The following is a 26,924-nucleotide window of genomic DNA, read 5'->3' on the forward strand; positions in this document are numbered from 1 at the left end:
ATATTATATTCTATTATATTAAAGGAAATCATATACTAAAACTATACTAAGCTATAGAGAAAATAATTCATCAGAAGGCTAGACAACAATGAAAATAAAAACCTGTGAGCGACCAGAGTCCTGACACAGCTGGACTGAGACTGGTCATTAAGTAAAAACAATTCACATGGAACCAATCCAAGATGCACCTGTTGGTAAGCAACCTCCAAACTACATTCCAAGCAATCAGATAATTATTGTTTACATTTCTTTTCTGAGGCTTCTCAGGAGAAAAATCCTGGCGAAGGGATTTTCCATAAAATATCATGGTGGCAACCAGCAAAGCCACAGAGTCCCCAGACTGAAAGAATCAGGCATTTCCTTTTCCATGTCCATCAAAGGAGCAGAGGTCAGCTCTGTGCCCTGGTTGGATGCTGGGTTTGGCTGCAGGGTGTCATGCTGGTTGCTCACACAGGCAGAACAAATTCCAAATTGCTGCAGAAAGCTCCCAAATTATCTCAGGGGGGAGGCAGGCTAAGGAAAGGAGCTGAGGCCAGCAGAAGAACACATCCCAAAAAGCCAAAGCAAAAAGTGCTATTTAAGAGTTCACTCCAGTTTGAACAAGCCCAGAGCAGGGAAAGGCCTCACCTTCCCTGTCTGGGCTGTTTGCCCACCCAGATGAGCCCCAGCCAGCCCTGCCACTCCAGGTGACAGCTCCTCAGTGTCCCTGGCTGAAGCAATGCCCCCTTGGCATCAGCCCTAATGGGGCTGTAGCACAGTGCTGCGCTGAGTGTCATTATCACTGTTAAATGCTGCTGGCCCTGATTGCCACTCATTACTGAGATATAATTCTCTGCCAACCTCAAAAAGGGAAGGGTAAAACTTCAGTAAAACCCCATATCCTTCCTTTTCCATCACTAAATTACCAGTTACTAAATGGACACATTGCACACACTGGCACACCTGGGAAAGTCGAGGGCCCACATTTTTTCCAGTCATCAGGAAATCAAACAAGTAGCAATTGCTTTTTTCTACAGAAAATATTTATTTGCAAGAAATGAAAAGCATAACATACTTCACTACATACATGTTTAGGCTAAAAAAGCAGGTAGTCTGTTCTCTCACAGAATCAGGCAGATGATTTAAAAAAGGAAAAACAGCAATTTCTTTCCACCCAATGGACATGTTTGCAGTGTGAACAATCAGGTGGGACTGTATCCAGATGACAGCACTTGTACAAAAATAGCAAGGTCACTGAACACAGACACAGAGTTAAATAGACAAGGCAAGAGAATAGAGATATCTGCAGTCAGAAGAGGCCCCAGTGAAGTTTACTGAGGAGTTCTGAGGGGGGAGTGGTGTGCTTTTGCACTGGTATCACTGTCCCTGTCATCTTAGACAGTTTTACATGTTTGCACAAACCTATTCTGCACCCACATGCACAGAGGGAAAGGCAAACACCAGCTGAAGTGCCCTAGGGGTGTCACAGCAGTGACTGCTCTGCACAGCCCAAGGCAATGGAATTGGCCATGGATACTTCTCCTCAAGAGAGCACCAGCAGGTAATTTACCCTTGGAAGGCCCAGTGAATCTCAGGGAAACTGAGATGTACTTGCAGCACCCTCTGAGAGGAAACTGCTTCCCCTGGATTGCATCTCACTGTGCTGAGGGTGGTTAGGGCACCAGTGCTCCCAGGGGCCACCTTTTAAGGCAATTTACACCACTTAAAAAGAAAATAATAATTAAAAAAAAGCATTCAAAGCCATAATTCTGCAGACCAGAAATGATACCAGAATACAAAATAATTAGTTTTTTGTACCAAGCCAGAACTGGTGTCTGGAAAGGCCAGACAATCTAGACACACACACAAAATGACACAGTGCAACAACACTCAGTTAACAATTAATCACAGGACAGTCTTCAGAGCAATTCACACAACAGTTTTACAAGTGCTCAGTGATGTGGAATGTGAACAGCTCTCAGAGAGAAACGCCTGGACTTTCTGCTGCACCAAGCCCAAAGTGCCCTGTGTGATCAGGCAGATGCCTTTATTTAGCAACACTTACTACAAGAAGAAAACTCAAAACTCTGTGGTTTTGATACCTTTTGATATTCACCACGTACATGTGCACAAATGCACACACACACACTCATTCTAACTGTACAAATGAAGAAAGCAAGATGCCACTACATCAGCACCACTGATTGAAGTCTGCTATGGTAAAGTCAGATATGAGCAGAGTTCTGTTTAACAAAATTCAGTACCTGCCTCTGCTTCTCCCTCTCTCTCTTCCACTCCCTGCATTATGGACTGCTAAGGCTCAGAAAGATTTTCACCTGCTGTTTAGAGGGTAAAGTGGGATATAACATAAAGGTCAGGTATGTATAAACAGGACTGCATAGCATTAAAGAGCAAGGGGAACAGGAGTGAACCTAAACCTAGCAAGGAACTAATGAAAGAGACGATCACTGCTGATTTAGGCTATTACTGCTGATTTATGGAATCAAGAGCTAGAAGGCTTCCCTGTGATGCAAGGAGTTCCTTCACCTGCCTTTTCTTTCACCCTTTCTGTAAAACAGGTCTACGAATCCAGCTTTCCCATGTTCTGTTCTCACCTCTTTAGCTGCAGCTCTTGGAGGAAGAATCTGGAGATTGGTTGTAAGGCAGATAAGAGACTACTGCTAATAAAGAATATCCAAACTCCATTCAGCATCAGATCCAAACAGCATCACAAATGAGTTTCCTGCATGATGAACTTTTTTCTATACAGAAATTTGATTCATATATATATATATATACACACACCTTGGTAAAGCAGAAAAAGACTTGACATAAAAATGAGAAAACCAAATTGCAATTTGCCTGTCAATCGTGGAGTCTCCAATGGATGCTGATCACCTAAGCAATGCAGTATTAATCAGGATTAACCTTCAACAAATTCTCTGAATGCTCAATGCCACTTTATTGGCCATGTGAAAGCTACAAGATGAACTGAATCCTTACATTTTCTTTGTAAAGACCTTACTTAACACATGCATCAGTTCATTCCCCTTTGCAACCCCCAAAGTCGCCAAACCTTAATGCTAGAGAGTGCAAAGCAGCAACACATCATAGCACTACAGTGTTATATAGGCTGGGACAACTTTAGTAGCTACAAAGTACTGACCTATCATTTCACCTTCAGAACACAAAATGTTCCCTTTTTAATTAGTGACTGGAGAAAGAAATATTTTAGTCACCAGGAGTATAAAAATACTCTGTATTCCTCTGTTCTGAGCTGCGTGGGTTTTGAACAATGGCCTCTTGGCATTAGCTAGAATCTAGAGCCCAAATACTCAGTGGAAATCCCTCCCAATGTAGCAATTAGCATCATTCACTCACTTGACCTACATTCTAAAAGTGTCTAGACAGAATTCACCACTGATAGCTTGGAGGGATGGGAGTGGAGAGGTGGGTTGGTTTCTTTAGCAGGAATAAAAAAAGTTTTTAGATTAATTTTTGGTCTATGTTAGAAGAATCAAGAACACATTAAGATACACTGTGACAGGAAGAGGTCCCCTGTCAGTATAAATCAGACCTGCAGCCTCCAAGAGCAGTGTGTGAACACCATGCTGGTTGTATCAGCTGGGATCTGGCCTAAGAACCTCAGCCTAATCCATCAGTCTGTGCTGCTGAAAAATATTGAGTGGTGCAAATGAAATTAAAGAAGTGCAGCAAAGAAATATAAATAGCCTGGGGAGAAAAGAACTGAACACTATCTACACCCTAGTAACAAGGTTAGAAACGTCACATGCCGTGTGATTCAGACTTTTAAAATATACATATATATAAAATAATGCCCTATATTCCTTCATAGCTTATCTCCCTAGAAGCAAAGACCCAGCAGATCTAAACATGCTCTAAAGCTACAGGCCTAAAGGTAAGTTAACTACTGTGTATAAAATTGTGCTGGTGAGCAACTTAACCTTACAGCTGAGGACTCTTTATCATTTAAGTCCTCTGCTGGAAATGAAAATTATGTAGTACACAAGGCCTTGCTTGCCCTGTCCAAACACAGACCTTTGATTCCACAGCACCAGGTAACTGATCAGCAGAAAAACCACACTGGCTGAAGGCTAAGGCCTCAAGTAATAGAGCTGGACTGACTAAAAGCACTTACTGGCATCCTCCCTGATATGCCTCACTACTCCTGTGCCCCTAACTCAGAGCACAGAAGCTGCCTCTCCACGTGGGCTGCAGTGCATCAGCATTCCCATCCCTGCATGCTGAGGCTGGCAGGGCAATGGCACCTTGTCCTGCCTCTCCTGTCCCCTGCTAGGCACAGAACAGGGACACAAACCCCCTCTGGAGCTCATGAGTCCTTGCCACACCACAGCCTCTGAGTAGGTGATGGCAGGGGATTCCTGGGCCTCTGGCAGAGAAACCTGCTCCGTTAAGGCCCCTGAAGAAAAATGATCACAAAGATAGCACAGTGAAGCAAAGCTTTTCCTTATTCTAAACTAACATGTAATACAATAAATCCCCAAGCAATGTGTGTGCTAGGTCAAGAGATTCCCTAAAAAAGAGTACCTAAAAATAACTTAAAGGAGTACACAAATTAAGATTATAGTAATAGATTATCAAATACTTACAAGACATCAGAATGGCCAAACTGGCTTGGATGGATTAGTACAGAGGCCTGACCTAGACCATGGCCAGTTTCAAATGCTCAGGATGAAAACACAATTGACTATCTTCCAACCAGATTTGAACCAGTATGCCCAAATTAAACTAAAAAAGGGCAAAGTTTTAATGGTGGCCAGTGCAGTAGGCTTCAGAGAGGAGGAGCTATTTTGGTTGTGCAAAACCATCTATCCTTTAAGAGCTGAGAAATAATTCCACTTAGGTTTTCACACAGAGGAGTCACCAGCTGTATCTGGAATGGGAGGTGATCCATTTAGCTGGCAATGGGCAGGAGCTCAGGCTGACACTGCAAACTGCAAGGCTGGAAAGTGGTGTTGGCTTCACACCCTGGGGCCTCTTGTGCAAAACATTCAACCACTTGGCTGCCCTCAAAGGCAGCAAACCAAGGGTGCTCTGGGAAAAAAAAATTAAGGAATTTTCTAAACTATGACCTTGGCCACTTACGCTGACCAGCTGGGGTCAATCCCAACGTTCTCCTGTCACTTTGCTGACCTCAAGTGGCTGAGCAATGCGGCCACCCCTTGTGGCACTCACAAGTGACCACTGTCTTAAAACCATAAAAAAAAAAAAAAAAAAAACAACCCACACATACAAAAGTTGTTAATGGATACTGGAATGATGCAGAGAATGCAGCAGGATCACTGTGAAGGGAAACAGACTTTATGGTGGAGGCTGACCCATGCCAAGATGGGAACACTTGCAAAACAGACTACAACAGCATTCCTCCTCTCATTGTCACCTCAGGTAAAACAATAAGGCACTTGGGTAGAAGAATAGAGAATTAGCTAGAAGGGCAAATCTGCACACCAGAACGAGCTCATGGAGTCAGGCACTTGTTTCACTGTCACTGATGTGAAACACCCTCTTAAAATGGCACAGGGAGGATTGATCCATAGTCCCCTCCAATCCACCAAATCCCTTCCATTCATTTCACTGGATTTTGAGTCAGGCCTGAGGGTGGCAAATAGGATGCTGAAGGAAGAAAGTCTAAGGAGAAGGAAGAAAGTCTAAGGAGAATGAAGAACAAGGAAGGAGCTGGTGTGACAGCTGCTGTAATAAAATACAAATTCAATATTTTACAAAATAGAATAGTTGCAAGAAATATCTACTGTACATAGTAAAAAATTATTTGTAAGGCTAGGTTAGTTTTTCCCTTATTTATCATTAGGAAAAAAAAAATAAAAGAATAAAGAGCTTCAAATTACTTTTTTTTTTTAAATTGACTTCTTCTGGTAAACTGTTAAGTAGCTCTGCTAGCCTGCTGAATTAGGGATTTTCACATTAGATCCATCCTCAATGGAGCATGAGTGCCCTTCTGCAGGAACCAGATAAAACCCTGCACAAATTCTGGACTGAGTTCAACGATGTCCCTGCAAGGACAAACTGCAAGAAGCACAGCTCAGGCAAAGGCATGACCAGGGTACTGAGAGAGAGACAGAGAGGGCACATGGAGTACACCATAGGGCAAGAAGGATCAAAGCACAGAGAAGAGGGCTGGACCAGGATCAGACCTGAATGCTGCTCTTGGCTTCCTCCTGAGCTTGGGCCAGTCACTTCATGTGCTCATCTCATTCCTCTTTTGACAGGTCTCCTGCCCATGTAATCAGCTCCTCAGATCAGAGGCTGCCTTGGCAAACAACACTTAATACAGGATCCACCACCTCTAGGTGTGAACTGGCCTATCTGTACCCAAGGCAGCTGGTCTCAGACCACACCTCTGGAAAAGCAGGTAAGAGGAAAACAAGACACCTGGCTTTATTTTAGGGCAATTCAAGCTTAAGGGGAGGAAATGGGCATTCAGTGATGTTTGTCCAATTTCAGGGTCTGCCCAGATCACTTGAAGGGTTAGCAAAGCTCAGTTCTCTTCATTGCAACTACCTGAACAGAATGTTTCAAAGCTAATAAATACTATTTACAACAGTAACAGGAAGATAGCAAGGAAAGGAAAACACAAGACAATCTGAACGGGGTCTACACAAGAATTTTCATCATCCAGCTAGAAGCCAATAAATTAAATCCATACACGACTCTCAGGAGGCACTTCTGGTTTAAGCCTTACATTGATTTAGTTTGTTGGGAAGGAACTGACTTAAGCTAAATAGATTAGACTTCAGCAGACTAAAGGGCATCCATCTAAACTATTGCATAAATGTAACAAAACCTGCTTTCTAAACAGATTTAGTTAAACTAGCATACTTCTCCCACACAGTGTGTGGTAAGACAGTGACTAATCTTTGCTTAATTTCTCAAGGGTGGAAGCAGGGAAGCCCACCAGGACTGCATTCAATGCACAGAGAAGCCTATCCTGCTAAGTGATGAAGAGACTGGAGGGGAGAAGGCAATCCAGCAGCATCATGGACCAGCCCTCTCCTGCCTGTGCTGTGAGCTCAGCAGTGTCAGGACCCTTTCTTGTCCCTCAGCAGCAGGCTACACATATGCTTCTCTATCCCCCAAAAGGCTCCAGGGCTGCAGACCAGCAGGCACAGAGCTGTGGTGAGACTCTAAGCACCATCATGCTGCATCTCCTTTCTCTCTCCATTACCTTCTCCCAAGAAAACCATCACCCACATGCTCCCATTGGTTTTGCACAATTCACCCTTCTCCAGAATGTCTTTGTGCTCAGATCAGGCTGTGTGCATGTACAGGCACACACAGTCACTGGCACACTGCTGGCATCATCTGCCATCATAATTCAGTGCTGCCCTTGCAGTGTTAGACAGGAAAGGGACAAAAGCAGAGACAGGGACTGTGTGCCACGTGAGGAAGGGAGTTACAGAGACAAGAGATCCCATCTGTAGTCACAGCCCCATCAGTCAATGCAGAAGTTGAACTCCCTCTCTTTTGTACTTTGGTTCACTGAGGATGACAAGTCAGGGGAACTTTGGTTGAAAATATGTGGGAAGGAGGGAAGTCAAGAAAAAAGGCCTTTTTTTATTTTTAAGAGGTGGCATTGACTCTTCTGTCTATTTCAATTATCTTCAGTGTTTCATTTCCTTCTAGTTCCGAGTTGACTCTGTAGGGAACAAAAAACCAAAGGTTAATGCTAACAGTAAGTTTTTAAGTACATACCCTGCTTGATTTTGCTAATGCTAAAGATCCATTCAGTATTTACCAGCAAGGTATTGGTCAGTTAGCTGGGTCTGGTAACATACTGAATTATCCTAAAGTAGTCATCTCTTTGGCAAGCAAAGGTGCAGCAGATGAAAGCACATATATTTAAACCAGTGACTCTCTTTTCAGAGGCCTGAAAAACTTACATTTATGCTAAAAATAAAAAGCAAACAAAAAAAAAATCCCTTACATTTATGCTGAAAGTGAGGGAATTCAGTGTGAGAACTTAAGTAGTCAGATAATTGTACATGTCTGTCTCAGGAGACTGAGTCCTGCAAACTTGCAGCAGTAATGCTTCAGTAAAATCACTGCTGTGAGAAACTCCAGCTCTTCATGCCCTAACCTCATTGAAATTCCAGTGAATCACAACCTCACACTTCCGTACAACTGCCAAAAGCTTATTCCTTTGGGAAGCACACAAGTAAGTGCTTTAAAGAAGGGGGTAGGCCCAACTAACAGGCTTACAGGGGTTAGGTTTCTGGCAGAAGTACTGAATTTGGTTGATGTATTACTACAATTCTCTTGCAACCACTTCTCCAGAGCAACAGTGACTTTGCCTATAGGCTCTCCAGATAAAAGCCAAATTCCTCCTACATGCTTCATGGTGCCCAGCATATGAAGTGTTAGTGCTAGCCTAACCTCTGTCCTTCAGGCATGAACAAGAGTGACACAGAACACCCGTGTGACAAGCAGCCTACCCTGCACTCACCTGTGCTGCTGCAGGCCCAGCAGCACTGATTTCTCTAGCCTGGTCTCGTTGGCTATTGTGAACTGCATGATTTCATCCTGCTGTGTCCCTGGCACAGCCTCCAGGGACAGTGCTGTGAACTTGGAGGTGTCTGTTTGTCGGTCACTGCGATCTGCGAAGGAGATCGCGCTGGATGGCTCCTCCAGCTGTTGAGGCTCTTCATAAATTAGGAGGCTCCTTGACCTCACTGCATACAAAGAGAGAAGGCAAAATGAGATGAGCAACACACAGCTCAGAGAACAACCCTGGCCATTTCAGGAAATAGAAACTGTTAGGGCAGAACCAAAGCTGCAAAGGCCTTTTCTTTTCATAGTGATTAACTGGGGCAATTTGAGAGCTGAAGAAAGAAACCACAGGAATGGTCTAGGTAGGGATCAAAAAGCCCTAAATTACTCAAAAAACAAGGATAAAATTAAATAATAACTTTGATAATATATTGTTTCATTATGGTTATGTAATACTAACAGTTCCCCATTCAGTCCTTGGACTCTTTGGTGACACTGGCAAAGAAAACAGCCACTGAAATAATTTGTGCATTTTAACATTATGAACATCTGCTACCAAGGAGAAACCCTGCTACCCTTCACAGACCACTAACTTTAGTTCTGCAAACAGAGACAAAAAAGTCTTTAAACAGAAGTACCAAGCAGGCTAGTGGGGAAAAAGTTTTGCTCATTTTTATGAAGTCTGCTGCCATCAGCATCAGACAAGCTATTCTTCTTAGAAAAACAGAGGTATACATTAAAAAATGGCCATTTAAGGAGCAGAAATGCAAGAGGTGCTTGAGAAGGGGGTTGGGAATGGGTGTGGAAAAAAAGTGCTTAAGTACAACCAAGGAAAGAGCAAGACTGGAATAGCTGTCACTTACCAATGGAATCTGTGTAGGACTCTGGCGAGGAATGCTGCCTGGGCAACACCATCTTTGTAGCAGAAGGGTATGGCCCATAGCTCTGAGAGAAGCTGCCAAAAACTACTGCAAAGCACAGCACCACCATCTGGCAAAGGGAGGAGGCAGGAGAGGTGAGTGCACCTGAGATCTGACACTTTATCAAAACAAACCATGTGGGGCCATCCTCACCTCTGCACACCTAGCAAAGGCACCTACACAATGACAATTCAGTGCTTCAAATGGCATATCTCAATGCTGGGGTTGGTTTTCAATGTCTGCACCATTCTGACCAGCTGCCTTTTTTACTCACTAAGCTGAAATGCAGATAAAGCTGCCATGTGTGTCTTACAGGCACTGCTGAGGATTTCCAAAGTTACTTCTGCTGCTGGCCCCAGTTTTGCTTCCAAGTGACAGTGAGGCTAGATTGGGAGAACAGCTCATGCCTTGTAAATTATTTCCATCAATTTACAGCACTTTTGGTATAAAGGGAACTTGATAGCTGAATGTAAGGAGGGGAGAGCAAATGTTTCATTCTACTCATTTTCTTATCTTGACTACTACTACTGAAATAGGACAGAGTTAGATTTACAGCCTCAGTCATATTTTGATTTGGTTGAGCAAGTTTATTTTTATTAGTATCAAAAGTACGAGCCTCAAAGGTCACCCTCGTTTTCATTTTACAACCCTAGACACTATTTACACCTTATAATACTGCAGGAAATAATAAAGTGGGTCCCTTGGAAGAGCATTGCTCCTTCTTTCATCACTGCAGCACCCAACCAAAAGCAGAGGCCCAGTCTCCTCCAGAACTCGGTACCTTCCCACAACCATTAATCTTCATCAATCACAAGTCTCACCTCCCTCAAAATTGTTAAATCATGAAAAGGAGTTCCCTAAGCTGCAAATTTGCCATGGAGAGGCTTTGCAGAACAAGAGATGTGCCTTGAAAGAGATGCTCCTTCCCTCAGAATCCCCAGCCTTAGGAATACTCACCATAAGACAGGTCCCTGTTTGTGTGCTAGCTGCCTTACACGAGCGGGACACTTTGCCAGCAACCACGGCTTGGAGTCTCTGCAGCTGCTGCAGAAGAGTTCTGGAGGGCAAAGACAACAAACAAGCATCACACACACTGACCTGCTTGCTGGTTAAACAGATTTTTGTTCCAAATTCCACACATGGAAATAACACAGCATTTAAGATAAGGTAGAGATGGTTAAAGTCTTCTCCTTAAAATTACTAGCAAGGAATGTTTTTAATTTTACAAAGTTTTTACATGTATTAGCACTGAAAAGTTCAAGATTTTTTGCTTTTCCCTCAGCTTATGTCCCTGATCAATTACTTCTTTAGTACTTTCAGTAAGTTTTTATAAATAAAAATTGTATTTTCAGTGTTTCTATACAAAATGGCACATTAACAACTGAAACTGCTCTGCATGCAAGTGACCAGTTGCACATATAATGTCATGAATTCAGCTGGAGTTTTGCCATTATTTTTAAAGGTGCAAAATCGAGTTTATAACTGCTCAGTCAATTTTCAAAACCTTCAACTGCTCTAGTTGATAATCCAGTTGGTTATCAAAACCTCCTTTTCCCAAAATCTTGCTATTTAGTTGTTTAGAACACATGCTGGCTGACTTTTAAAGAGAAGAACTTAAAACCAGACATAGGCACAGACTTATCATATTCATTTATTAAATAAAACACTTTAATGCTATTTGTTAAATCCTGCAGAGTTGACAAAAATTGCAGATGCTTCAGGTGGCTCCTCTGATTGTGTCTTTCAGAGGTCCCAGCGACAATGACAATCCTCTTGGGGCTGGATTCAACAGTCCCAGACCAGAAAGGCCTTTCTCACTATTTTTTGGGGTTTTTTCACTTTTTCTGCTGAAGCATCAATTTCTACAGTCAGAACACAGTAATTTAAATGGGAAATGATCTCAAAGTATGATCGATACAGGATTTTCCCATAAGTCTCTTTAACAATCTATCAGCAACCCAAATGCCTGTCCTCAACACAAATAAACACAATTTTGTATCAAGATGCTACATTTTCTATTTGCTCCCAAGTTTACTTTTCACTTCTCCTGTAAGTTTCACAATCTAATGTGGAGGATACCCCACAGAAACTCCAGACAGTTTTGGAGGCTGTTACGTCAAAAGCTAAAGCAAGAGGCAAGGTCAGGATGTCAGAGAGAATAGAAGGAGTATTTTAAGACCAAACTGGCTAAAAGCTAATTGTAGGACAGACCCAGAGGTGCCTTCACAGCTCAATATACACTGGTCTGCCTATTTTCATAGATTTTTTTAATCATCAATGCTCACTGCTAATTAGGGTTTAATGAATTCAAGGACTTCAGGAATACATTCTGAAACGAGCACAAAGCATTCTCACAGCACAGATTTATCTGGGCCAGCAGATCTTTCTCCCCTTGTTAAGAAAGGATATCTTGAATGCTCTTGAGAGCATGGCTTACTCTGCAACTCAGTATTTAAAAAAGAGAGCAATATGCCCAATGCAACCCTTTATTCAGTAATACAGAGACCACAGGCAAATTAAGAGATACAAACAGTGTCCACCACCTAAATGAGACCATCCCTAATTCCCTGCTCCCTCTGGCATCTCTCCCCAGTTCTTCCTGCCATCCACTGCATGGCACAGACCTGTGCACATCATTTCCTGGCACAGAACACCTTTCCTGCAGTATTCCCACCTCGTGCCACCAGCTGGGTTAGACAGCAACGCCCTTCCAACCCTCAACTTTCTGTGCTATTTTGGAAGACTAAATCTTTCCCCAATTTCAGGCCTGACTCACTGGAGGAAGGAGCTCTCCTCCTCCTCAGCTTGGGGGCTGGCAGCAGCAGCCTTGAAATGCTGATCGTTCCTGCCACTTTTTGTGGAGGCGTCAGTGAGAAAACAGCTAATGGCTGGTGAGGAAATCAACAGAGAAGAGGCAATTCTCCTCAGTTTGTTCATCTCTGCCTTTTCATGCTCAATTTAAAAAACCTGTTGGGCAGAGTGGGCCCAGAGAGCTGATTACAAAACAGCCTCTTTGGAAAGTGTAATTAGGCAGGTATTCTGAGGTCTTCGAGAGACAGAGGAAGATTCATCCTCCACCTTATTTACCAAATTCCTCTACATAAAATGTCTTTCTTCCCCCAGTCACTTATCTGTTTGAGCAGAGCTACTGTTTCCTTCTTTACAGACAAGGACTCAGTGTTTGGAGCTGACAGGATACAGGTGCACTTGCAAACTGTGAGCAAGAACCGAGGCAAGAACAAGAAACAAGTTTGATCAGAGATGACATCATTTTATGCTGCCACTGCCAAAATGAGACACTCCTTGGTGCATTTATTCTCTGTTTGAACCTGGAATGGTGGAAAACTGGATTCTGAGGTCAAAAGGAGATTTTGATGCAAAAGCTTGTGACTGGACAGCTGCAAGGGTGATCTGGACCAGGAGAGGCAAAAGGAGCAGATCTCTGATGCTCCCTCTAAATACCAGCAGAAAGGCCACAAATGCTTTTAGTGGAATACACTGCCTATGGCTAAGTCCTAACAGGAGAAAATGCAATGCCAAGACAGCATGCTAAGGGGGTTTGCACCCACAGGGATTATTTTCACTGTGTCTGACACGTTTCCCAGGGATATTCAATTAGAGGGTCAATTCTGTAGGAGGTGTGAGTGAGCTTTCACACTTTTCCCTGCCAATGGAAGCACCTCAGAGGAAAGCTGTAAAGTGCCTGAAGACTCCTGCACTTCCTTCCACATGCTGCCAGCAAACTCAGTCTGCCAGTGATGTCTTAGTTTTGGTTCATATTCACAAATATTCATCTTCAGAAAAGGCCTTTTCACTACCAAAGTATGGAGCAAATCAAGCCTTCCCTTCTGCTTCCAGTGATACTTTAATTAAGGAGAGAAAACTTGTCACTACAGAACCACCTGGGAGACTTCCTCAAGTCAGCATTTCTCTTTAAAATCCAACATTGATGCAAACAAACAAAAAACCAACAAATTACATCTTCTAGGGGACATCAAACACTTTATCCAACTCTGATAAGGAGAGAGAAAAAATATTCTGTCTTTTAATTCTACAGAGATTCCTTCTCTGCCTGTCCCATTTGTAGCAAAGGGGACAAATTCCAAAGTAAAGTTTTAGTTAAAAGACCACTTAAATCCACAATCTTCCTTCATTTGAATTACAAAGAAAATCTCCACTAATTTTTTCATAAAAGCTGTTTCAACATAAAAACCTAGTAAGTAAGTAAGTAAGGAGTTACTGCAGGGCTGCCAAGCTATTGTAAGGATGGCCTGAAGTTAGATGCAAGATATCTCATTGCAACTTCAACCTACATCCTCTACTCCTTGAAAACAATTTGCTAAAATGACTTTATCAGTCTCAAATGAATAAACAACTGATCAAATCAGTGAAGTCTGGCAGCTTTGGTGCTGATAAGCCTTTGGTGGATCAGGCTGATGTGCAACTTGATCTTTAGGTGACTGGGAATTGAAAAAATGGAAGAATATCCTATTTTTATTTACAAGGCATTGCCTTTAAGGTGCTTGTTAGTGCAGACCAGCACAGCTGGCTGCTGTTACTCCATGGGAGCAACGCTGGCATCCACCTGCATTCACTGTCCATGTGTGACACTCTCATCCACACATGCACTGGATCCTATGTCTATCATTTCTCCAGGAAAAGAGATCATCAAGATACTTACAAATACAGAATCAACAAAAGTGAGAAGCAAAAGCAATTCTCAACACATGATACCCAGAACCAGATGTTTCAAAATTGTCTTTAAGCCCACACAGGCTCCCACCTAGACAACACTGGTGGTCAGAGAATGTTTGCAATCCTCTGGATCACTGGCAGGTTCTGCCTTTGGTCTCAGGGCCAAAATGTGAGTGGGTCAAGCCTTCCTGGTGGCTGGGACAACTTAGTTCAATACCCAACACCAGCTTCTTCTCACACCCTTTGCTTTCTGAGAGAGCTTAGATGCTACTCAAACCAATGGCTCACTTGTGGCTATAAGACAAAACAGGTAAGAATGGAATAACGTGCCTCCTTAGTTTTGAGAAAACTGCCTAGGAAGGAACTTGGATGGGTTTCTTTTAAGGGATTGAGTCACACAAATGAGGAGAGGTAACATATGCTACTGTTCTAATACTAAAGCTGACAAAAATGCTGCACTCACCCACTCAGAGTAATGAGAATTAAAAACTCTGGCATCTTGATTGCCAGCCTCCTGCCTTGTCTTTTAAGATATGTGAATGCCAAGAGATGCTCCTGGATACATTTTTTTTGACCACACCTGCACCTTTGACATTACATCTCTTCAAACCCAGATTTTCAGGCTAAGGCTGGCTTTCAAGGAAGAATTTTCTAATTTTTTTCATGTTACCGAGAGTAACGAAGGAAAACTTTTATCAGAAAAAAATCCTCGTGTTTCCATGGTTTGGAGCCAGATTTTGAAATGCAAGCAGGGTTTCCCTTAAGTCTTAGGTATGTATCTATGCAAATGTTTTCTATATATAGATTAACATACTCTTAAAATCTGATTGCACATACTGAAAGGAAACTGCTGTTCAATAGTTGTATGTTTTTGAAATTGCTCTTCAGTTCCTCTCAATCCAGCTAGACTACACAAACATGATAGTGACTGACAGTAATACATGTTCATTAACTTCTAGGTAAGCAACTGTAGCCCAACTTTTCAACAAGGTAAAAATCCAACTTTGTCTACATCTACAGTTGAAAGCATCATTTTAACACATAATCCTTTTTTCCCCGTTATCTTTCTTCCGCTCTTACAGTCTTTCACAATGGGAGAAGAGCTTTGATCTAATTTTAGATAATATGTTCAATAATGTCTTCATTTTTTACTGAAATGAATACTCAAAGTTACAGCTAAAGTCAACTAGGGCTCTGCTTTGGGCATATTAAATAAGATACATGTGTGCATAACTGAGCTAGGTACTTTGAGAAAAAAAGCCCTAAACATATAAAGTTGGATATCTGACAAACCAAACTGACACTAAATAATTTTGACCACCACTGCTCCAAATAGATTCCTTAGATTCCTGACTGTATGTAGGAGATGAAAGTTCCAGCTATAGGATGCTGTGAAGACAAGTTCTGAAACATGTGAACAGTTTCTGGATGTCATGCCAAAGCTCTGTGTACCAATGAGAAAATGAGACATTTTGAATTCACTGTAGGATGTGGATAATGCACATTAAACCAGGGCCTGGAACCATTCTCTGCATGACACAGTTGCACAATTATACAGTAAAGAAGAAAAGTGGCTTTTTGGAGTTAAGGTGAAAAACTTTATAATATGATATGTTATAAAACTGAGGTTTGATGAAAGCAGGCACTTTAACAAATTTCTCAGCACTTCACACATAAGCCTTAGCAGATTTTAGACACAGTTGATATCTAAATAGCCAAAACAGCATTGCCATGAGTTACAAGAATTTCAGTGCAGAAGGATGAACATCTGCTTCTCTGCATGAGATTACAGATCAATATCAATGCTACTGCAGAGGGAAGGAAATGCAACTCATCCCACATGGGGAAAGCATGAAGGATTTAGAGATCATACCACTTGCCTAAAACTTCTTAGAGCATTTAGCATGAAAGAATTAAGATAATCAAATAATAGGTAAGATGCCAAAGGTCCTTTCTGAAAGGATGGACAACAAAGCTTGAGTGAATCCTCAGTAGCTTAGAGATGAAAACAGCTGGCCAAATTTATTTTAACTGGGGAGAACAACAGCAGGTTGATAACACGTTATCCCCAAGGGGATAATCTACAGCTGCACCTTTTCTTAAGAGAAGTTGGCTTCAGTACCTTCTGGGACAGATTCTGGGTGAGACATCCCTACTCCACACCTACAGAATAGCTGCTGGTTCTTTTATGTCAAACCCTGGAGGATGATATAAGAGGCACAGGAATGGCTTGGCTCTCCTCAAGCAAGCAGCAGATGTCTTTCTGCATGAGCAGTGTGTGGGAGACACTGCAACAAGCCACAGTGCTACAGGGTCTGGCTTCATGAAATTAGAGATTGGATCCAGAGATTAGAAACAACACATGCCACTCAATTAGCAATGCACTGGCTGCCAGATCAGCTCTAGGGCCATTTTCCATGATCCTGGGTCTTATCTTCAAAATCCAGCTTCCCCCCACACATCAGTGTCACCATCATGCTCCTTGGTAATATTCAGGCACCACTGCAAATGCCTCTAACTGGGAAGTGCTGAGGGTGGGCTCATCTGGTACCAACTCACTGGAATTTGCCACAGAGCATAAGCCAGGATTGACACTGCACTCTCTCAGCTAACATCAAATTAAAAGCTTAGCTATTCAACATCTTCTGCCATGTGTCCTTTGAAAAAGCCACCATGGAGTCACCCCTTTTTTCAGAAATGAAGAAGCAAGAAGATTATTTCCCCCTCCAAATGAAGGAAATTCTGGGGTGTGAGATAGTTAGAAGGGTACACAGTAATTGCAATGACATCTAGTAGTGCATAAGGAAGTAATAATGACTCTTGAGTTTCAGCACTGTTAATTCTGGAAGTGTCATGTCTCAAATTAAGGCTTCCTGGCAAAATTTCACTAAATAAAGACAATTGGGAGAGCTGGACTGTAGGGGTTTTTTTGTTTTGTTCTGCTAATTACATTCCCTTGGGCAGTGGAGGAACTCAGAGAAGAGTGCTAAAAGGTTTCTCAAGCACATCACAGGCTGGGGAGGCAGTTTAAGACATGACATCAAAACCTCCATGCTTTATATCCCTGCAGTCACAGTAACTGGCATTCCACATCTTTCTCTGACATGAACCCTATCAGACACAGCTATTGTTCCCATTTCAGTTGATCTCTTAACCTCCAGATTTTCACTTTTCATGGTGATATCCTGCTACCAAGCTTTGTTTGATGATATCCATACCTTACCTGTTAGTGTTCTCCAGGACTTCAACCTTCTTACGCAGCTCACTGTTTTCATTTGAGCAGGTCTCAACTCTGGAGACAGCACAATGAAAGAGAAATATTAAAACATCAGTTATTTGTTCAAGTGATTGTAAAACAAGCCAAACTTGCTTTCACTGAGAGCTCTATGATCTTGCCTGCATTTAAAGAAACAATTACACCAATGAACCTTAGTTGCAATATTTAATCACACTTCATTGCATGAAACACAAAGCAAAAGTTGCATTAGCTGTCTGGCAAATGCCATGCTTCTGAAATCAGAGCCTCAAATTTCAAGTTTATAAAGGCTAATAAGCCATGAGATTAAGGACAGTGCTCAAGACTGTCCCAAGACACTACCCATTTCCAAACCACCCCTGAAATCACCAAACTAAAGGACATTGTCATATAACATGTAAGAGGTTCAAGTAAAATATGTGACTCCTGAGAAAACAAACAGAACCATCCTGAATAGCTTCAAGAAGAAAAAAGGGAAAAGAAAATATCCTTGATATGTGGTATGCATGAGGTGGAATTTCAGAAGAGTAACTCTGAGGAAGCAAGACAGAGCTATAAAGAGACAAGAAAAAAATGGAAATTACATCAAGGATATCACCAAAGATGGTACAAGAGTTTTAACAGAACCATCTGGTGAATTGCATAAGAGTAATACTAGAATATTCATCTCTTGGAAGAAAGATAAATTTGGGATATAAATCACTAACTGGGGGTTTGGCTCCTGCTTGCTAAGGGAAGTCCATGGGTCACATGCTATTTTCCTGAGTCCTGCTTATTTTCCCAGGCAGTCCTGACTCACCCATTTCCTATTTCTGTTTTCATCTGCACTGGAAGACAGAGCTCACTCACTCTGGATCCATCTTTCCCTGAACACTGCCTGTCCACTGGCCAACACAGTCTCCTGAGGTGAAGGCCAATGCAGCTGGGTCTTGCCTAATTTAAGGTGTGAAGTGTTTGCTGGCACATTAGCACGGTCCTGACCCCGAGAAGCAGCTGCCAGGAGCAGGGCCTTTTCTCAGTCACTGCCACGAGATGGCAGCTGGCACTCTGTGCATGGAACTGTCCCAGCAGCCACAGCTGGATCCCTCCCCAGTCCCACAGCTAGTGCTACTGGCCTGCTTCAAACAGGAAGGAGACTGGCTTACTTTTTTTCCAGACTGTCCATGTATTCTTTCTTTTTTCTTCTACTTTCCTGGGCAGAGATCTAAGGAAAAAGGATGAAAAACACCAAATATTTGCACAGAAAACAAAAGCATCAGAGATGAATTAATAAACTGGTAAAAAGCCCCAGTGTTATTGGATTCCAGCATCTGTCTTGTTCTCATTTCTATTCCTGGCAAGCAAAGCACTGACTCGATCTATTTCCACATTCTGAAGCAAGGCTCCTCCTTTCAATCACACAAAAAAAGATCATCCCCTGCTAACCTTAAAAAAGAAATCAGATTCATCTGGAGAGAATATCCCAGGACAAATACCAAAAGATGACCCCAGCATGATGTCCTGCATCCAGGAGAGAAAAAGCCCATGAATGTACTAGAAAGCAGCTTTGCAGACAAGGGCATGGGTTCCTGATGAACAAGTCAAACAACTGCCAGCAGTGCTCCCCTGCTGCAAAGGCAGCCAGACAAATGTGGATCAAGGAGATTGCAGTTAGCAGGTCCAGAGGATGGGTTCTTCCCCCTCTGCTCAGGGGCTGCAAAACCCCAGCAACTACAGCAGTGCAGCCCATGGCTCAGAAACAAATCCTCTGGATGTACAGAAGCAGGCCCAGAGGCAGGGCTCTGCTATAATAAGCATGCCAGAGCACATGACATTTCAGAAAAGGAAGAAAAAGATGGGCTTGTTCAGATTGAAGAAGAGAAGGCCAAGGAGGGAATCTGATTTATTGCTGTCTTCAACTATCTGGTGCAGCAAAGATGATGTCAGAGCTCTCAGAGGCACACAGCAAGAGGCACCAAATACAAGCTCCAGCAAAGGAAATTCCAATCATCACACATTAGGGATTCTATTTATTTGTTTTTACCACAGGAGTGTCCTAATATGGGAACATGGTGCCCACAGACACAGGGGACTCATCATCCTTTGCAGCAGTAAAATGTGACTGGACAAGACCCTGAGCAACCTACTCTAAGCTGACCCTGCTTTCCAAGCCAGGCTTTGACCAAAGAACCTCCAGATTTCTTCTTAATATAAATGACTGATTCTATGTAAGTGGTGCATGAAATGCACAACATCACTTCAGGAAAATTTTGAGAAAACACAGTACAAGATCAAATTTCAATTTAGTGTGCCCAAATTTACACCTCTATCTGCTAAAACCAGTAGCAGAATATAGTAACCATGAAATATGTGCTAAAATCCTCTAGAATAAGTGAGCTGGCCAGGTCTGAAAAAAATTGCATTCTTCCCTATCACTATGATCTTCTCAATGGCAGAAGGAAAAAAAAAACCAAACTTGCAGGGCATTTGGCATCCTTGGTATCAACTTTACAAGTCATGAATTCAGTGATCAGAAGACCAGTGCACTGAAATACAGTGTCATATTTTAAAACAGGAAACAGAAAAGAACACCTTCCTCATCATGCAAAGAATACAGAGCTCTTTGCCCACCATAAGGGTAGGATTGTTCTGATTTTTAAATGGAGCCAAGCCACAGCAACTTGATACCCTGCCTGCTAAATACTCTATTGTTAACTGGGTCGGGTAAATACCTACACTGAGGCACACTCACACTGACAGACAATTTGATGGATGTGTTCAGGAACAAAGAACAGCACTTTGTTAAAAGACAACTTGCAGCATTCAACAGTACCACGGACCATTACTGCAGAATTCTGCAGCATTTTCTAAAATGAAGGACAAGCAGGACCCACCCAGCAAAGCTAACTAACATTTACCTTGTTTTTGATTTTCCTGCGGATTTTCTTTAGGACTTTCTCCTCTGCTTTTGTCAGGGGCAGTTTGGTAGGGATTGGGTAGCCCTCTGCTATCAGTGTCCTCTTCTCCTCCTCTGTCAGGATGAGGGGGCCAGTCCCCTGTAATTTCTTCAAGGGTCATAGAAATGAAATAAAATAAAACAGTAAGTGCACACAATCTTAGAAGAAAGGGTCGTTAGAGAGGCGAGGCAGCAGGTCTCCCACTCCAGACAGGACTAAGCCTACTAGAACAGCCTCCTGCAATTGGGAATGTGTGGAAGACCTTTCAGGTAACTTCCATTCTGAGTTCAAACCTTTCGGACAGGATTTCCTCAAAACAGTTGTTCTTGGCCCAGCTCTGAGGGCAACAGTATAACTGCCTTTGGCTCAAACAGGGATAGATACACATGAGAAACACTACTGAAATTCCCACCCTGAAGATCACCACCTGCTAATGACATGACAAGAGGACAGATGCACATCTACTAGAGACAGGTCAACCCAGCAGGGCTGGGCCCTAAGGCAAAACACAGTCCATGATGGGATCAACCTAATAACACTGGTGAACCTTGTCTCAACCTGGAGGAGAGGCACACGCTGTTCCCTGTGGGAACAGAACAGACCAGTGAGCAAGAATTACCGGATCTGCAGTTTTGACCAGAGATTAATTCATCGAAACAACAACAGAAAGTGAGGAAATCTCTGTCAAATCCAGTAATTTAAAAAGTGAAAAAAATAAAAAAGACACAGAGATAAATGGTGGAGGAGAGAGCAGCTCAACTCACGTGTGGTGCAGTCAGGAGAGGGGAGTTGGAGAGCATCGAGGCTGCGCGCGACGCGACCTTGGCCGTGGCCTGGAGCTGCACGGGGCTGGAGGGAGGGAGCGACCGCGCCGGGCTCTGCCCTCCCTCAGAGTCACTGCCGTGGCTGCTCGGAGGGGTGGGAGGCAAATGCAGGGGATCCACTGCTACAGGGCAACACAGACACAAAGCAACACAAGGGTTAAAGGTGTCCATTCAGACTGCCACCACCACGCTGCTCCCAGGACTAGGAATGTCTGCTGAAAAATGGATCAGGCAGAAGTGGCAAACTTGGAAGAGGTTTGGAGCATGCAGGTCTCCAAAGAAGGAATGAAATGCAGCAGCTATCTTTAGGTTTGACAGACAAAACAGGGCTCTGTGCATATGCTCCAGTCACTTCTACCTACACTTCAGCTCCTTCAAATGCTTTGAGGTTCATGTATAATGTAAAGTACAAGTTCCCTTTCCTGGGAAACCACATTAACAGAGGGGCTCTGAGCCAGCATACTATCTCTCCAAAAACAATAGTATTTTCTAACTTTGCCATGGATTAAACAATCTGCCAGTATTTGCAAGGGAAGGGATTCCATCCAAGGAGTTACATGATCAGGAAGGAAAGCAAGGCCTCCTAAGGACATGATCTGGCACAGCTGGGGAGTGACTGACAACCCAGTGACAGCAAAGGCTTCAGTGCACTGATGGAGCAGGAGCAGCACAGGCAGCCACCACAGGAACCTCTCTCACAGTGCCTATCCAGGGCCATAAAATAACCTCAGCTGCAGCCAAAAGAACCTGCTCTAGGATTGTCAGCCAAAGTGCTGCTTATGATCAAATGGGGCTGGACCAAGAGAAACAGGGCATGTCTCACCCACTCTTACTAAATGGACAATTTAGCAGATGCTCAAAACAGCCATAACGAAGTCACTCTTTCTCCAAGCTAAATTTACAGCAATTTAATTTTGAAGTAGGAAGATACAGGGCTGATCCGACACCTTCCATTTCTGTTATGCTTTGTAAATTTGAGTTGAAAAGATCAAATGGGTGGTAAGGGAGGATGGAAGAAAAACAGTCAAAAAAAATTCTACAGTACTCTTTATCTCACTGCTCTTGCAGTTGCCAGAAGAAGAAACATATTTAAAAAACAGAAAGGCCCTTAATCCCACAAAGTGAGCAAACAAATTACACCTGGGTTGAGATATCCTTTTATCCACCTGCTGCATCATTTGCTTCTCTCCCTGGAGCAGTGCTACTTACTCACAGAAATTAATTCACTAACAGAATATCAAGTGTTTCTAACTGAAATGCAGTTATCTGCTCAGATCTCACACCAAATATTTGGCTCTTCCAAATTTTCATGGCTTTAATTGTGTTTAGCTTTCAGGGTAGGGATCTTTGCTCCTCCTTTCACATTAGAGTGCAAGTACAAAGAGATAATGATTGTTCCTAAAACTAATATGCTACAAACAGATTCACCTAACTTTTGTTTTCATATAAACTCACGTCCAGCTTTTGCATCAGAGGTTAACAGTGAAGTTTCTTATATCTTAACTAAGTCTCCTCAAATTGATTTCTTTTCTATCCTAAATAATCCTTATTTGAATAATTCAAGCTTCCTTCAGTACAACTATTGATATCCTACAGAGAAAAAGGGATAATTTTCTTTGTGATGAAAAAGGGGGGGGGGGGGGGGGGAAGAAAGAAAGAAAAAAACTTCACATAAAGGATCAGAGAGACTCTGGCTCTTCAATAGCCTGAGTTGATTCCCTATAAAATGTAGCTTCAGCCTAAAATCTGACATGGTGAACAAGAAATCCAAATATTTAATCAGGGTAAAGTACATTTATTGTACTTGCTGGACATCTAGCCCTACATTTTCATTTTGTATTTAACAGACCTTCCTTAGAAGAGAGGTTCAGGAACTGATCCACTTCATGGGGCTCCAATTTAATCTCTGGAAGAACTTTTTGGGTCAGTGGTTTCATCTAGAAAAGAGAAATTAACAGCATGAAAACCTGGAGCACACATCTTAAAGTCTTGATAGAAGGGCACAGGGATTACTTCTCCATAAATGGAGAGGTTTCCTCTCCTCCTGCTCTGCCACAGGCAAAGCTTTAACTGCTTCAACACAGTTTGCTAAACCAGGCTACAGAGAATATTGCCCTGACTACTCCCACTATGGCTTTTCTTACTGCTATATTTAGCTAAAATAAAAGATTACGCCTCAGAGATGACATTTCAGACTGAAAGCTAACATGTAACCCACTCCAATTACTTCTCTTAGCAACAGAGCTGCTGCTAGGATTTGCTGGACTGCAGGCTCTGTTTGAGCAAGGACAGGAACACCCCTGGGAGTCAGGGACAGCCTCCTAAAGGCCATTGTCATCTGGAAGCAAGAGCAAGGAGCCAGTCACTGAGCACCATGTTTTGGGACCCAAGCTCCTTTCACAGTGCTGAGGAGCAGGAAAAGAGGCAGTCACTGCTGACTGAAGTTGGGAACACACCTGGCCTGCCCCACTCACCAGGCTGGGCACCAGGCTGCCAAGCTCTGCCCAGAGCCTGTGTGCTGCAGTGCCAGGCCTGAGGAGACCAGGCTGGCACACCAGCAGGCTAACTGCAGCCAAAATCTCTCAGTAACCAGTGTAACCAATCCATGCAACAGCATTGAGCCACCAGCAGGCCCCCATACTCTGCAAATCACAGCATCCCAAGCTACAGCAGGACTGTGTCCTGGGAACAGCACATTCAAGCCAGGAGAAAATTATGGGAAACTTGTGCTTAGCTTTTTTCAGTTTCTCATAAAATAATTTCTGTTGTTCCTATTTCTGATCCACATCCAAGTGGAAAAATTCATTTTCAGCATGTATCAACTGCCTCCAGCCTGGACTGACATTGCATGCTGGGGGCTGACAACAGCCATGCTTCTTCCTCTGCTGGCTGGGGAGCCTGGTGAGCCACCAGCTGCTGCAGTTCACTCTCCTTAACCCAACCACAGCCAAACTGAGCTCTTAAGAATGTCCACTGGCTGCTCCAGCTGTGGTGAGAAAAGCATCACAAAGCTCCTTGTGAGGCTGCTGGTCCGGAAGTAGCAGCACCCTGAAATGTCAAAGCTTCACAAAAGTAACTTTGCAGGCAAACAGGGAAACTCTCCATCCAAACAAGGAGTCTTGTTCTGCTCAGGGGAAGGCACGGCAGCATTAAAACAAGGTCTTATTAAAGACACTTAGCTTGTCACAGGCTTCATAGAGCAAGTGGATTAGGCAGTTCAGGCACAACTGGTTCATTAGAAACTATTCAAATATTTGTAGAAACCCAGGAGCCCCAGGCTTTGGGGCTAGCATAGTTGTACATTCAAACATTAAGAGTTAAAGATGCAGACAACAAGCTCTTCCAGCAATAGTGGGATGCCAGCAAACATTAAAAACCCTTAGAACAGACTGCAGTGTGCACCCTGAACTGCCAAGCTCTGGCACCAAGGAGCCCCCACTGGTAATAACAGCCTTAGGAGAAGCTAAGAGTGCAGAGAGAGCAGAGTGTGCAGTACCAGGGCATCTGTGTGGAGCTCAGGCTGTTCCCCCTCCAGCGATGTGGCCGTGACGGTGAGACTGACTGAGGGAGCAAGGCCTGATGTCTCACACAGCCCTGGCTCTGTCTTTATTGCAGCTGGAGTAAACTCTGTAGCCAGACACCATTCCTCATTTTCCAGGTCACCTGCCAGGGAAGGAAATTGGACACCACATGTTTAGACCAGAAACAGAAAGACTACAAATGAAAATAATGTCATTCCTCTTCCAGAGAAGGGAAACAAACACAGAAGACATTTTAGTCTATCAACAAAACTCTGCCCTTACTATTCAGCTTTCAGTCAATGCAGACAACCATGCCATTTCAGGCTGTAACCTAATCCTAGCCCCAGGATACACAGAGGAGCAGCGAGGAAAGACACAGGGCACTAATCACTGTGCATTGCTGAAAGCTGCTAATGCGTAGCAGAACAAGACTAAACAAGCTCTGGGTAAAGCAGCCAGAGAGCCCTGTCCTAAACAGCCAAATGCCTGCTGACTCAGTTCTATTCCTCATTCCAGAGATAGCCTTTAGCCAGACTTCTGCTTCTTCTACTGCTTGCAGGCAGCCAATAGCTCAAATGGTGGGATTATACTCTTTAAAACAAAGTATTTGTCACACCCTTAACTTCATTTTTTTCCCCCAAGGATTCCTTTAGTATGTGCAAAAGAGGATACAGGCTTTGATGATTTCACAGGAGCACCAGTGCCATGGTGATCAGGCTGATTGCCTCCACAGAGCCTCTGGGAAGTGACAGTTCAGGATGCATTTTTTATCTGGCAGCAATGAAACGTGCATCACATGTCAGCAGAATTATCTCCTAACTCCACTTACTGAAAGCTCCCTAGTCAAGAGAAAGACATGCAACTCTTTTCTAGACAAAGCTGAAGGGTTTGCCCAGCATTGTCAAGAACTGGAAGAAGCCTGGCATGGTAAGTTTAGCTCCCCATTTCCATTCACTGTTTCACTTGCTGAAAAAGGACTTATTTTCCCAGATCTGTGTCGCAGGCATCTTTTCATAAAAATCCTTTCCTTAGGATTTTTCCTCATGAGAAGCTGAGAGGCCTCAGGAACAAAATGTAAACAATGATTATCTGCTGCTGTGGAATGCAACAGGTGCATCCGTGATTGGTCTCAGAGTTGTTTGTAATTAATGGCCAATCACAGCCCAGCTGGCTCAAGCTCTCTGTCCGAGCCACAAACCTTTATTATCATTTTTTTCTATTCTTAGCTTAGCTAGCCTTCTGATGAAACCTTTTCTTCTATTCTTTTAGTATAGTTTCAATGTAATATATATATCATAAAATAATAAATCAAGCCTTCTGAAACATGGAGTCAGATCCTCATCTCTTCCCTCATCCTGAGACCCCTGTGAACACCGTCACAGGTCTGAAGTACAATAGAACACTACTTAGAAAGACTCGACCTTTGAAACAATTCCACAAGGCTGTTAACAACCCCCTTTAAAAATACAAAATAATCAAATGCATTTTTGAAAATTGCAATTCTGCCTTAGAAAACTTCCTTTTCCCAACTGAAAGAGTTTAGTCTTTTCTCTTGCAGGAGAATATCCTATACCAGGGGCACTGCATCCCAGCTGCATGTGGCACAGCCCTCTGCCATGACTGAGCAGTGGTTGTGAAAGGCATATCCATTAAACAGAGCAGCTGGAATCTGAAAGCAAATATACACAAAAGGAAGAAGAGTGATGATCTTTCTTTCAAAGCTTTCTACTGCCTTCAAGCAGATTCTTTACTGCACATATGAAATTAAAAGAGAGAGCAAAAACACACACTGTAGGGCTGGTAAAAGCAACAGAGCTCTGAATTAACTGTGTGCTGCACCAGCATCCTGGGAGGCAGCCACGGGGCTGTGGCTGTGCCACCAGCACTCTGCAAGGCTGCACAAAACCCTTCATTCACAGCTGAGTGTATGGAGCTGGTGAGATCTCAACAGAGCTCAGCTGCAAACAGGTAACAAAAACAAGAGTGGGCTTACAGCCTGTGTGTCCTTGCTATTAGGACCACACACACACACGCAGAGCACACAGGCACTGGACAGAAGCTGGGTGCCTGGAGGAAGGGAGGAAAATGTGCATCTCCAGAGCTGGTAATTACTTTGTGGTGGGACCTAACCTCCACCACTGGCAAGGAAGGAGGTAATTTGAGTAAAGACACACCAAGGAATTAAAAATGAAAAATATGTATCCTGTAATCAGAAGCTCAAGAACAGCAAGGCCAGCACTCTACCA

At 43.1% G+C, this 26,924-nt stretch overlaps 1 protein-coding gene across 2 annotated transcripts in view; it reads right to left on the minus strand.

The window, feature by feature from the left end:
* Window positions 1-1,004: 1,004 nt before the first annotated feature.
* CREB3L2 (cAMP responsive element binding protein 3 like 2) overlaps window positions 1,005-26,924 on the minus strand; it is a 75,091-nt gene continuing 49,171 nt past the window's right edge. The window contains exons 3-12 of one of the 2 annotated variants that reach the window (XM_058804957.1): window positions 24,654-24,820; window positions 23,007-23,094; window positions 21,098-21,276; window positions 20,295-20,441; window positions 18,543-18,601; window positions 17,365-17,433; window positions 10,404-10,503; window positions 9,390-9,516; window positions 8,483-8,708; window positions 1,005-7,675 (exon numbers count right to left, since the gene is read on the minus strand). In XM_058804957.1, the coding sequence (XP_058660940.1) occupies window positions 7,600-7,675; window positions 8,483-8,708; window positions 9,390-9,516; window positions 10,404-10,503; window positions 17,365-17,433; window positions 18,543-18,601; window positions 20,295-20,441; window positions 21,098-21,276; window positions 23,007-23,094; window positions 24,654-24,820 (1,238 nt within the window). In that variant the 3' untranslated portion in view covers window positions 1,005-7,599. Of the gene's footprint in view, window positions 7,676-8,482; window positions 8,709-9,389; window positions 9,517-10,403; window positions 10,504-17,364; window positions 17,434-18,542; window positions 18,602-20,294; window positions 20,442-21,097; window positions 21,280-23,006; window positions 23,095-24,653; window positions 24,821-26,924 lie in introns of both variants that reach the window. The other variant, XM_058804956.1, reaches the window with a different exon arrangement.

Source organism: Ammospiza caudacuta, chromosome 5, assembly GCF_027887145.1.
Source record: "Ammospiza caudacuta isolate bAmmCau1 chromosome 5, bAmmCau1.pri, whole genome shotgun sequence".
Lineage (NCBI taxonomy): Eukaryota > Metazoa > Chordata > Aves > Passeriformes > Passerellidae > Ammospiza > Ammospiza caudacuta.